This window comes from Pseudonaja textilis, chromosome 1, assembly GCF_049901715.1.
Source record: "Pseudonaja textilis isolate UNSWEBS1 chromosome 1, rPseTex1.2, whole genome shotgun sequence".
Classification (NCBI taxonomy): domain Eukaryota; kingdom Metazoa; phylum Chordata; class Lepidosauria; order Squamata; family Elapidae; genus Pseudonaja; species Pseudonaja textilis.
Genome location: NC_141990.1, coordinates 18,583,279 through 18,597,149, shown reverse-complemented (window position 1 = coordinate 18,597,149; position 13,871 = coordinate 18,583,279). Strand labels below are relative to the sequence as shown.

General features: G+C 38.9%; 1 protein-coding gene across 3 annotated transcripts in view; it reads left to right on the top strand.

Moving 5' to 3' along the window:
- Positions 1 to 13,871, top strand: part of SRRM3 (serine/arginine repetitive matrix 3) — a 191,172-nt gene that overhangs the window by 165,062 nt on the left and 12,239 nt on the right. For all 3 annotated transcript variants that reach the window (XM_087927089.1, XM_087927100.1, XM_087927084.1), the window contains 2 exons: positions 9,019 to 9,365; positions 12,965 to 13,180. In XM_087927089.1, the coding sequence (XP_087783215.1) occupies positions 9,019 to 9,365; positions 12,965 to 13,180 (563 nt within the window). The remainder of the gene's footprint in view (positions 1 to 9,018; positions 9,366 to 12,964; positions 13,181 to 13,871) is intronic.

Here is a 13,871-nt window from a genome sequence, read left to right as displayed (position 1 = left end):
TTGCCTGTCATGGTTCACATTTTGGGAAGCAGCAACAAAAACTAAGTATCTGCTGCATAGTAAAGCAAATACCATTATCACCCAAATCTTAATCCTAGAAAATACTGAATGCCAGAAAGTTTGAACTATGTGGTAGATTTCAAGATCTGTTTCTGATACTAACTTTCTGCAGTCAATTGACCTAACATGAAATACCTAAACAACTGAATTGGGCCAGAAAATGCACATACCCCAATGGATTTTGAGTTTCATACTCCACTATGCTTCCAATTATTTTTCCAGGGATAAATTAATTTGCTCCATTTAGTGCGTGCTTATAAGCCTCCTATTTTCCTGGTTCAAATCAGACCCTCTTTGCTTTTCCATCTTATGCTGTTTATTGCAGGGGACATTTGTAATGAAGCAAGTCTGACTTGCATTAAGAAATGTCCAGAAGCAAAGGATTGTTAAAGGTTCCTTCAAGATAGGTCACTGATATGGAGACCATTTCTCCAATGATCCTCCTCTGATTTAATGCACACATTCATAAACACACAAGCACAACTTTTTAATAAGCTGTTTCTATCAACAAAGCATAAAGCATTTTGCAGTCTATCAAAACAGCACTTCAACTCAGGTTAAGAAGCACAGAAAGAATGGAACTGCTTGTAGTATTGGGATCCCTCATGCATATCATAAAAAAAAATCCAGAAATGTCACAACTGAGAACAAACACGATTTAAGGGCAGAGCCCCGCATAATGAAACAGGGACGGATATATTACCACAATTGTCTAATTAATTAACTCATATTAGAACATATGGAACAGAAAGAACAATCTGCTCACCACTTCTTGATCGGTTTTCCATCATGATTTGACAATGTGATCCTGCTGGAGCAGAATACAAGACAAATCCATCATGGAAAAAATATTATTTGATCTAATACTGGCACCAAAAAAGTCAAGGTGCGTACTTTGTAGGTAGAAAGCAACTATATCATCTCTGTACCTCCTGCCCTTTCTGGCCTGAATCAGATGGTTTTCACAATCACCACCCCAATTCCAATACGTATTTAACAATTTGAAGGAGTTAAAGACTGTTGCCTGAGCTCATGGTGGTGCTAGTTTGGTGGTGGAAATGCTAACTTTTCAGAATGACATATACTGATTTCCTTTTGTTTTCTTGTTCATGCTGAAGCCTCCATAGCGTGCCTCACTGGTAGGTATATACATTTTAGAAGGATTGCTAACTCTCTTGAGATGTAGTTGGGCATGCTTGGAAAAAGTAGATTGGCCACCAGCTGAGCCCAGGCCGAAACCCCTCAGCAGGATTGCCATTGACCAGCCCCCTGATGTTAACCAACGGAACTCCTTAGATCCAGCAACTCCAAAGCAAAGAGCAACATTTAGACATGTCCTTTTGCAACCACTGGCATTTGAGAGGCCATTTTGACCTTATTTATTGATTGATTTAAAACATTCATTTAGCTGCCCATCTTACAGCCAACTCTGCAACAAACTTTGAGACATGACATACATGTTTCTGCCAATGCAATATAATTCAAGCGATTGAAATTTAAAGAGCCCAAGAGAAAGATATTCCTTTCATATCCTGACAAGCTTGCTAAAGGCTTTTCGGTCCTTTCCCAATGTTCCAGTTTTCAAATCATTACCCAGTTTTTCTTTTGGGATTAGTTAGAGGATATTTTTCCTTTTCATAGATGCATGCAAACTGTGTTACAATTTTTAAAATTCCAATCCCTTTCCCCAGATTTCTACAAGTTAATTCTGAAAAAGTAGGGAAAGGTGTCTTCTATCTTCCTTCAATTTTTAATAAGCCCGAGATATCTATGGCAGGACATACTAGAAAATGGAAGCATTATTCCTGCTTTTTATGGAGTAGTTTTAGACCACTGAACATCATAAACAGGTTTACAAGTTTATTTAAAAAACAAAAGATGGAAGAGACCCTTCAAATATCTCATTACCCACTCTAGATGTTTTTTTTCAAGGAAAGGACTAAATGGTCGCCTGTCATAATTAGCAGCACTTGTCCCATGAGAGATCAACTGGCAGTGAAATATTTAAATTTGCTTGCAGTGAGATCCTTGGTGTGTGTGTGTGTATGTATGTATGTATGTATGTATGTATGTGGATCTTTGGTTATTTGGGTTTTCTCTTGCGTAAGACTGGAAGTATCTAGGCAACATTTCGATGAAGTCTCATTCATCATCTTCAGGCTTGTGTCTTCGGCTCTGTGCTCCTCTGAGAAGCACAGAGCTGAAGACACAAGCCTGAAGATGATGAATGAGACTTCATTGAAACGTTGCCTAAATACTTCCAATCTTACGCAGGAGAAAACCCAAATAACCAAAGATCCACATACAAATACCCACGAGAACCTCAGAAAACATATATATGTATGTATATATACCATATATATATGGTATTCAGCTTTGTTCGGGTATTTTCCCACGTCATTATAGTTGTGCTTTTAAAGTTGTAGCAACGTTTCAGCAGAATCTCATTTGCCATCATCAGGCTTCTGTATTGAGTTCGTCTGTGAGTCAGACTTTTACAGTTGTTTCAGTTTTAAATTTGGGGCGAGCCTACTGCTGTGCCATAATGTTTTTTTCTTCATCCTGATTGGTTGGGAGTCTTGGTCTGTGTTTATTGGTCTTGGAGTTTGCTGTGTTCTGCTTGATTGGTGTTTTTAATATCTTCTGTCTGTTTTGTGGCTTTTTTTGTCTTGATTGGCTGGCAACATTGTGTTCCTGTATTGGAGGCTTTTAGTGCAGCTTGGCTCCGAGTAAATGGACAGCTATCATTTATTAGGAAGCTAGGTTTCATCTGGGTGCCTGGTTGGGGTGTGTTTGAGCTGGAGGTATCAGGGGGAGTCTGTTTGTGCCCAGGTGTTTGCCTGGCTTGTGGCGTGGAGATTTTTTTGTTTGTGAGTGCAGGCTTCCAAATGATTGACAGTCTGGTGGAATCATCTCTTCTATTCATGCTTTCTGGTCTTTTTTAAATCTCTATGGCTTCTCTGATGATTCTGTGGCTGGGGTTTTCTATAGTGGCTAGGGTTTTGGTGCCATTGAAGTTGATGCTATGACCTGTGGCTTCCATGTGTTGGACTAGTGAGGAAGTGTGTTCCAGCTTTTTTACTGCATTTTTGTGTTCATCCAGGCGGGTACTTATTCTTCTATTGGTCTGTCCAATGTATGTGGCAGGGCATGATGCACAGGGGACTTCATATATGCCTTGGTTTTCCACGTCAATTTTATCTTTGGGGTTTCTTAGGATGGCTGCTATTTTTCTGTCTGTTTTGAAGGCAGTCTTTGTGTGATGGCTGTGTAGTATCTTACTGGTTTTGTCTGTAGTACCTCTTATGTAGGGCAGGACAGCTGTTCCATAGGTCTGTTCATCTTCTGCGTCTCCATTATGCCTCAGTGTGCTTTTGTGGATCAAGCCAGTGATTTTGCTTTTGTGGAAGCCATTAACTGTCAGTACTTTAGTCAGGGTGCATAGTTCAGTTTTATGTGTGTCTTGTCTGCCAGGCGTTTGGTTCTGGCGATTAGTGTTTTGGCCACAGAGTTTATCTGTGCTGGGTGGTGGTGGGATTGGGCATTGAGGTAGTGGTTGGTGTGTGTTTTCTTCTGGTATATGGTGTGTCCTAGTGTGCCATCTGTTTTTTTGTAGATTAGTACATCTAGGAATGGTAGTTGTTTGTTTGTTTCCGTTTCCATGGTGAACTTGATTTTGGGGTGTGTGCTGTTTAGGTGTGTTAGGAAATTGTTTAGGTTTTCTTTTCCATGGGGCCAAATCACAAATGTGTCATCGATGTATCTTAGCCATAGTTTGGGTTTGTGGGTGGCATTAGCCAGGGCTCTGGATTCAAATTCTTCCATGAACAGGTTTGCAATGACAGGTGACAGTGGTGATCCCATAGGGGCTCCTTCAATTTGTTTGTATCTTTGTCCTTTGTATATGAAATATGTGTTGGTTAAGCAGTGTTCTGCTAGTTCCATGAGGTGTTTAGCTGGTTGGTATATATTTTTGATGATTTCAAGAGTTTTTTTTATCGGGACTTGAGTGAATAGTGAAACCACGTTGAAACTTACAAGCAGATATTCCAAGACTCACAGGTGAACACAACACAGAAGCCTGATGATGGCAGATGAGATTCTGCCAAAACGTTGCTACAACTTTAAAAGCACAACTATAATGATGTGGGAAAATACCTGAACAAAGGTGAATACCATACATGTAAGTACCCGCGAAAACTTAAGAAAACAAATATATATATATATATATATATCTTCAGAATTACTAAGATCCATTTAATGTCCCAATAATAATTATTTATTATTTATTGTGTGTTTATTAGCTATCACATTTCACTAGAAAATGAAACAAGAATAAAAGGAAGGGAGAAAGAAAAAATTGATAATATTGGTACATCAAGAATAATGCAGTAATGCTTTACGAGTACGGAAATTCTTTGTGAAATAGTTCCAAATACATGAACATGGTTCCTTATTTCTATCAGTAAAATGTTGAAGGACTACACCAATAATCTTTTGACTTAAGAATTTCCAACCTGGCATTTTCCAAAAACGTTATACTACATCCTGTATCAAATCGAGCTATCAGGTCCATGTTCAGAGTTATACCTCATCAAGATATCTACAGCTCACCAAACTAGGATAGACTATCTGAGATGACAAGAGTTATAGCATCACATGGAATTATAATATTGGTAGAACATGAAGAAAGAATCAAAAGAGTCCTTATTCCTTAAAGATTTTTAAGTATAATCTGTACATTCACAGTTAATGTGACTTTAAAACCACACATTACAAATCCTGTGTCAGGAATGTTTTTAGTTCTGTATGATGAACTCAAGTCTACATGATCACAGATCTTAGACATTAATATATTTGAGGATTTGGCAAAAAGTGTACTGAATTTTTCTGCACATGTGTCCCCATACATAATTTCACTGAGTTTAATAGTTTTTTCCACTGCAGGAGTTGTAGTGGTCATATGCTTATCACAGAAACACATGGAGAAGTCCCTTTCTTTCTTCTGACTCAGTGTTTTTACATTCCTTCATCCAGCCTCTGAGATTCCTCCAGGTGTTGCCCATAGTCTATTGTGCCTGCACCCTTATCCAAAACAGCTAAAGCTTTGGTGGCCTGAATTTTTTATTTTTGGAGAGGTGATATTCTCAAGCTATTTCCCAAACTTTAGCTTTCTGAAGCCTTAAAAAGCAAGTACTTTTTAATAAAAATATAAAAAAGAAAAGATGCCCTTGAGTCAAGGTTAATGTCTGCTGATACCATCCATTGCAATTTCTTATTAGCATTACAGAAATGGATTGTCATGGTTTTTATCAAAATATTTTCCCCGCTTCCCACCTGATCCTGGAATTCCTAGGTGATTTATCAGATATAAAATAGAGCCTCTTTTGAATTAAAAATAATTATTTCTGACCCTAAAATACCAAGAAGAAGCTTGATAGATAGCATTCCTCATTTTTGTTGTAAATATGTAGTACTTCATAAAGCAGAATCCCTTAATGCCATTTTGTCCATTGTTTTCAGTTCTCTTACTGTAAGAAAAACAAAAAAGCATGTTGTGCTTTTATGGTAAATATGGACATGCAAAAATCATAATATGTTGATAGTACTACAAACGTCAGCAGCTCTGCTTCATTGCTTTCATGGGGCTTTATCCCCATAACATAACATTCCAGCTTTGGATCCTGGGAAATATAATATCCATGCTTAAGATAAATTCCAAATATCTTGGAAGCTATATATCATTGTAATTATTCTTTTTCCTGTAATTATAAAAAGAAAATGCTGATTGTCTATATGGATTACTAGATAGAGAACAATTGCAATCTTTGTAAAATGCCTCATTCCTTCACTGTCCACCTCATAGTCATCTTTAAGATTCCCTTTGATTTCTCACTAAAGAGTCACTTGTTAGCTACAACTTAAGAACAAGGTTTTCTTTGTAAAAGTCTTTACTAATCAAGTTTAGCTTGAACAATATACTTGTCCAAGGGCATCTGGCAGACTTCAGAAGTGGGAAATGTATTTTATTCATTTGAGATATATCCCACCTGTTTTTGTACAACTCAAGATGATATATATACCACTACTACTCCTATTTCCCTCACAACAACTATGGTGATAGGTGAGTTGGGATGAAAAAGTGGCCCAAGTCAACCAGTCTACTTCCAGGTCTAGGGCAGGACTAGAATGCACGGTCTCCCTGTTTCTAGTCTAGCTCCTTCATGACAACACCAGAATCAAAGTGCCCAGTGATACCTATAATTTTAATCTTCTGTAAGAATAATTCAGAGGTAGAACTTCATCCCTAGGATGCTGAGTTGGTAGAGACATGTTCAGATAATCTCTGATGTGTATTTGTAGAACTAAGCCACACATTTGTTTTTAATTCCATTTTGAATTAATCTTGATAATAACATGAAGGCCTTTTCTGGCCAAGAGAAGCCATAAGAAGTTCCTATCAGCATCATGATATGTGTAGATCAGCCTTGCCTAACCTGATGCCCTCCAGATGTGCTGAACTGCAACTTTTATTTTGACTGCAACTGGACTGCAGCTTTTATTTTGCTCATCTAGCAGGGCCATTGGAAAGCACCATTTTAGGAAAGGCACCACATGTAAACTTATTGTTTTCATTTAGCTGGATAGAAAAACTAACCAAAAACATGGAAAACAAGGTTTTGTTTTAATGGGAATAAGGCATTGTACAGTGTATTTAATTATTATAAACAAGCAAATTGGTGTATGTGGGCCCACTAAACTTAAAATGACTAGGGCAAAGTACAATTGGGATTCAGACATTTGAAGGCTACCTTACCATGTTTGTTGAAAGAATTTGAGCAAACCATTAAACTTTTTAGGAAAAGAGATTTGTTATCTGATCCGGTTGCATTCTGCCATTCAGTTGTTCAAGGAAAATTTACATTGGTACAGCCTCTTATTCTAATGAGGGGATTTTTTAAACTGTTCTGTAAAGAGTGAGACTGAAGATCCATGGGAAACTACAATGATCAGGGTTTCCTGGCGAAAATATTATGGTAACATTGGTAAAAAGTTTATAAATGCTTGAAGTACAGAGAATCTGATGATTTCTGTTTATGCTGGTCTATGATCATAACAAAGATTTGATTTGGTAATGATGTCTGTCAGCCTAGTTTCTTCTATTCTGATGCATTATTTACAGTGATGGAATTCTGAAATAGCACAGAATCCACATTAAGCTTTTCTGTATCACAATAATTATTTCTTAGAACAAGAAATATCTGTTATAGCTGTATAGCTTTTTATTTGGGGTGGGGGGGAGCCCATCTCCTAAAGTAGATGTTTCCATACTAATCCCATGGCTAATTTTCCAATGACTAAAATTAAAAGGGGAAATGCAGCAGTGAAGGGGAAGATTTTCCTCTGCTAAAGAAAGGAGAATCCATTAACCCATAATAGAACAAGATTAGATGAAAGGGAGAAATGAAGGAACACTGCTGTTCTTCTGAAACATTTCTCAAAATACACCTGGTTAACCAAAGCTAATGGCAGAGTTGAATGGATGTCACCAGTATGCTATCCTTTCAATGCACAATTTCCAACGTCCCCAGTCTGCATGGCTGTTGAGAGTAGAGAAGTTTTGAATTAGGAGACCTGGTTGCTCAGGATCAGAGACAGAATGAAACATCAGGATAAGGAGAGAAACTGCTTCAAATCTTCAGCAGACAAGGGCTTCCTGCTTCAGGTCTGGGGATTACAAATTTCTCATATTCCAAATCTGGATGGAAACCACATTGTTGGTTGGGTTTAATAAGAAAACCAATCATATTCAACTCTCCAAATAAAGAAATAAATCCTCATCACCCCCATGTTGTCATTGCTTCTCCATGGGAAGTAAGTCAAGGCACAAAGACCAGTTCTTGGAGGTTTTTTTTTTTTAAAGGAGCCAAATAGAAATCCAGTTCTGATAATTGACCCAGAGAGAGGAACAGAGAGATTGTTTCCCTCTTTTCCCTAATTGTTTGCTGCAAGGCCCTAGGAGACAAGGGTGGTTTTGTTTTTTTATTTCTCTTCTCTCTTTCTCTCTCTCTCTCTTTCTCTTTCTTTCTCTCTCTTTCTCTCTTGCATTTTTGTCAATCTAATGATTCACTTATATTGCCCAACTTTTCCCTTCTCTTCATACCTTACCTACTAAAGGAGGAAATGCCACTTTCTTGGTAAGTGGACGTTAACCAAGAGGGACTTAAAAAAAGTGGTAATTTAACAAAAATATTATAAAGTGAAATTTAAAGAGAAATAAAAGAGAATAGAACGCTGGTGGAGACTCTGCACAAAGTTCAAAACCCAGGAAGAGTTCAGAAACTTTTCTTTGTTTATTTTCAGTACTGATGACATTTGTGGAGTTTCCTTTTTGTTTAAAATTTGTTTCCTCCCCCCCCCCCACACCATCCCTTTCCCCTTCCATCATTTACACCACCATGTTCCTCCCCATACTTCTGTCTTCTACTCCTCGATTGGCTATCAACAAATATTTTTTTTTAATCCAACCCCACACTTGGACCCCTGTTTCTAATCCTTTCTTCATCCCATAATATTCCCTCGTCCACATCCTCCCCTTTCTCTCTTTTTAAATATCATTTTAAATCATTACAAAAATTATATATCATGTAATTTCATTTTTCCAAGGTGATTCCCTCCTCCCGATTGAACTTTCCCTCCTATTTACATTTGGTTTTGGTTCATTTTCTGTTTTGCATGCCAGAGATTTGCATGAGCTGCGTTGTTTAAGGACGAGAGATTGAACAGGGGATCGAGGTGCAGAGTAGTTTCTGTGTAGCCTGCCTTATTCAATCATTGTGCATTGCCGTTGTGTACTGCAGCTTTCCTTGTTGGTGGGGGGTTTCTTTTAAAAACCTCTCCTCTCCTTTTTCTTTCTTTTTCCCCCTCCTGCTCGCTCCCTTTTTTTCATTCTACCAGAGGTTGGGTTCCCTGTCGCCTTCAGCCAAAGGGCACATAAAGACCGAAACCCTATCGCTCCACGCCAAAGAAAGCAGGGGGAACAAACATGGGGCCAAGACCCCCCGGAGGTCCACATCCCCAGGGAGATGCTCTGGAGGAGACAAACCCTCCCACAGGCGTCACACCAGATCCACATCAAAACACAAGCGCAAAGGGCGTCGCAGGGCCAAAACCTCTGCAAGCAAGGAATCATCCTGGTCGGTCAGCCATACAGGATATAGCAGTGACTCAGAAGGGTCTACCTATTCACATCAATACCACGCAACAACCGGGGCAGAAAAGAACCACAGGGTACATCTGAAAACGTAAGAGCCAAAGATTGTGGTGCATGTATGACTAGCTCAGTGCATGAATGAATAGTTCAATTCAAGCATCCAACCCTGTAGTCAGGAATACCTCTTTGGATTAGATTCTATCTGGGATTGAGTTTAGCTGTATCTCAGTGGCAAATGGGTAGCTTTTGACGGCCAACATTTTGAGTTGAGCAAAAATGTTTTTTACGTAAGTCACATTCCTGGATTCAGTACAAATTTGCAAAAATGGGTTTTGTGTACTCCAGACCCCAAAAATAAAAGACCGTCTGTTTTGAAAAAAAATCCTTGAGGATTGATTACAGTTCTTAAACTTTTTAAAATTCCCTTTGAAAGGAATTTATGTAAAGTATATCCTGTTTTCAAAGACACTACATTATTTGGAGCAATGGCCAGAACAAGCCTGATTTAAAGATAAAGAATAATAGAAACAAAGAGATTCGAAATGTCCCACAATGACATTTTAGACAGCAGATTATCTAGACATATGGGTCACCTGATTAGTCACCACAGCAAGATAGATTTAAATTTAAATTATAATAATTTATATTATTATAATTATAATAATCGAGTACTACCACTTGCAGATAATATCCTCATCTACAGTGGTATATATGTCAGCCATCCTAAGATAAAAGTTCCCCAGGAAACATAGATATGCTGAAAATCCTGAAATATTCTGTTTTCTTCCCGTTCTTTGCACACCAGATGTTAAGATAAAATTCTGCTCCACATCCTGCTGATGGAAACAGCTCTGTCCTCTCAAAAATTGAATTGGAATAGCTTTATAAAGGAACTTTCCTTTTTGTGAGAATTTAATTCCAACCTGAAAGGTGAACACAGGTTTAGAAAATGTGTCAACTACTTAATTATCAAAACAAAATTAGATTGCTTGACTGCCTTTTCCCCACTCTGTTTTTCATTAGGTATTCTTTTTTGGTTGTCCTTACATCATATTCATTTTAAAGCTCTCTCAACTCCTAGTTCCATCTCTCCTTAATTCTGGCACCATGATAAAATACCTTTATAAAGAGCTATTAATGAGTTCAATCACTCAGTGCCTTGAGTGATACAATGGAATGAATGATGGTGCGACAGACTTAATTCTTTCCACATTTGAATCTATTCCTACAAATTAGCATTTGCACTTCTATATAAATATGTATGCTCTTTGCCCTGTTGTTTGGTGATATGTATATGGCTATCATACCTCCTGACATTTTTGACTGTCCTATGTTTTCAGCTGCAAGTGAGAAATTCCCAGCAAGATCACAAACAAGATGACAGGCTTCTTCACTGTCTCCATCCTCTCTATCCAACATGTTCATTTTCTCTGAAATAACCAGGGGTGGGATTCTACCAGTTCACACTGGGTCTATAGAATCGGTTGTTATGATTCTGCACAGTTCGGAGAACCGGCAAATCGTGCCCCTAGCTGGCTCCACCCATCTCTGCCCACCCCTCCCCTCCCAGTCAGTCCTTATCGTACATGCACAATATCACGCATATGCCAGACATCATTGATTGCGTTCTTCCCCGCCCAGTCACTCCTTAAGGTATACCTTTTTTCCCCTCCCGATGATCAGCTGTTCCCATGATCAGCTGTGCCAGGATTCTCCTCACTTACTTACTGCTTTGCCCAGAAGGCTTCCCTGAGGCCCATGAAGGCAAAAAATCCGCCTCCCTCCATTTTTTGCTTTCCTGGGCCTCAGGGAAGCCTTCTGGGAGCAAAAACGTCTCCCAGGAGGCTCTCTTGAGGCCCAGAAGGTCCAAAAAATGGGGGGAGGTGCTGCAAAAAAAGCCATACCCACCCAGGCACATGGCCACACCCACCTAGCCACACCCACCTAGCCATGCCCACAGAACCGGTTGTTACAAAATTTGAATCCCACCCTTGGAAATAATAATAATAATCTCTTAGGACTTGAACTGTTTCAGGTTTTTACCAATCCCCAACTGTGAATCAAATTGGATATTAAATCAATAATAATAATAATAATAAAGAAAGGAGAAGATAACAAAATACAAACAGAAGTAGAATGACTGTGGCAAAGGCAAGTAGGAGTAGTATCAATAGTAATAGGTTGCAAGCCCAAAACAACTGGAGTACCACTTGAACACCACTGGTATTGACAAATTTGCCATCAGTCATTTGCAAAAGGTGGCTTTACTGGGAACAACTTCCATCCTGCAATGATATCTGTAACACCATCAAGCATCCAGATCTGCCTATCCCAGGTCCTTGGTAAGGACTCGATAGGTAAACAAAAATGCCAAACCCAGTCTGTACATCTGGCTGACTGTGCGATGATCAATATTAACAATAATAAGCTTACATCCTTCAAGAATATCTAAAGGGTGCCTATTCAAAACCAGTGCGTTACTTTGGTCATTGACTAGATTTAAATAACCTTTAGATCAGGGGTGGGGTCCGACTACCAGTTCGGTCATTTACAAGGTTCGGTGATTTACAATGTGCTTCCCTGCATGCTGCTGGTGCTCGCCTGTAAATCGTCATCAGCATGCTGCGTGCAGAGAAGCAGCCTTTCAAAAAGCCCTTTTTCCCCCTGCTTTTTTTAACTGCAGCTGTGCCTCGCACGGCAGCTGAAGTTGAAAAAAAATCAGGAAATAAAGTTCAGGTAAGAGCCCAGGTGAGTGGGTGGGCCAAAACATCAGCAGACATAGAACTGGTTCTCTGTGTCTGCTGCTCTTCAGAGCTACTGGTTCTACAGAGTGGACAGAACTGGTAGAAACCCACCCCTGCTTCAGATCAAGGAAACAGGCAGAATCAAAAGAGGAAGTAGCTGTTCACAGGTCGTATTGTCCACCTTCTTCCCATACCTGTTTCTGGCACCCATGTCTTTCTATGGAAGATATTGGTAGAGAATACAACTGGCTTTTCCTTTCATGGGAAAGAAGTCCACAGTAGTATTCAGTGGCCATTGGGTGATCATTCTAATGATCTAAGGGTTTATTTAAATAAGATATCCCATTCTGTTCACAAAGTTAGTAGAATTCATATCAGTTCTTTGGAAAGCATTTAGTATGAGTGAAGCGAATGGCATGTACAGATAATAAGATATCTGTATTCGGGTTTGCATCTCTTCTAAAACAAATGTAATGCAAATTTGCCAAATTGGTACTTTTCAGATGTGTTGAGGCTCCAACAACCAACATTTTCTATGGAAAATCTTGAGATATTAACATCCCAGCATATATGAAACCATCAGATTAGGAAAGAGAGATCTAAATAGCAATCTCTTTTTTTGCTGACACATACAGCATCTGAGAAAATATGCAAGTGTAATGCACTTGAGTAACATACTGAATAACTAAAAATTAGATTATCAGCTGTTTTTGACCAATACAAAATTGAACTTCCAGATTCAATAAGTGAAAACAGCTGAGGGTGCAAGTCAGGAGAACTGCTGTGGCAACTACAGGAAGTGGGAGTATCTGCCGAATTAGATTGATCTGTATTCTAATTCATAGGCTTTTCCTTAGGTCCTTAAAAGGTAACATATTTTGTGTCCATACCTTTGCATGGATTTGAACTTGCGGCCTTTTAAATCTTAACCCACTGCATCTTTTAGGGCAAAAGAGAGGCACCACCGGGGAAGACCACATAGTTGTTCTCCGACTTCAGTCAAACACTCCAGACACAATTCTGAACGAAGGAGGAGTCTATCTCGAAGCAGTTCCTGGAGCTCTAGTCAGTCTCCATCAAAATCCCGATCCCGATCTCGGGAGAAGAGAGCTGGACGCAGCAGGACTCGATCGGGATCACAGAAAAAAACAACAAGCAGCAGGTATGGAGGCTGCAATCCCTACTTCTAACAAGATAGGGAAAGTGATAGTCTTGCCTAAGAACTTTAGGATCATTTTTAATGCATACCTTTTCATTGCTTTTAAAATTTCTTTGCTCATACTATGATTTGAAGTACATTCCTTTTAACAATTATGCATTTTGAGTGCACAACAAACTGAGGAACAAATTCAAGACTCTTGTTATGCTTCTTCCATTAATTAATACTTGTACACATAATACTTGGTTCAAAATATAAATATATTTGGTCTACTCTGTCCTGTTCCTCTCAGTTTGCAGAATGGAGAAAACAGTGGTAATTGCAGTTTTTAACAGAGCCCTTCCTGGTGAGTTGCATGCTCATCTGGTGTGAGTTATGGTCCTTTAAGAAGAGACCCTGTTGCTGTTCTGGTGGTGTTTGGAAATTAAGGGCTGTGTGAGGCCTCAAAGCCAAGAAAGTTGCGTGATGTTTCTTCCAAGCAGATTTTTTAATTTTTCTACGCCTATACATAGAATCTTGCAAAACTGAAGCACCCTACAATCTACATCAAGCATATACTCTGAAAAATATTAGGAAGGAGTTAACGGTAATAACGGTAATGAGCTGCTTATTCCAATCAACCAATGGAACAGTTTGCCCTCAGAAGTTGTGGGAGCGTCATCACTTGAGACTTTCAAGAAGAGATTGGACTGCC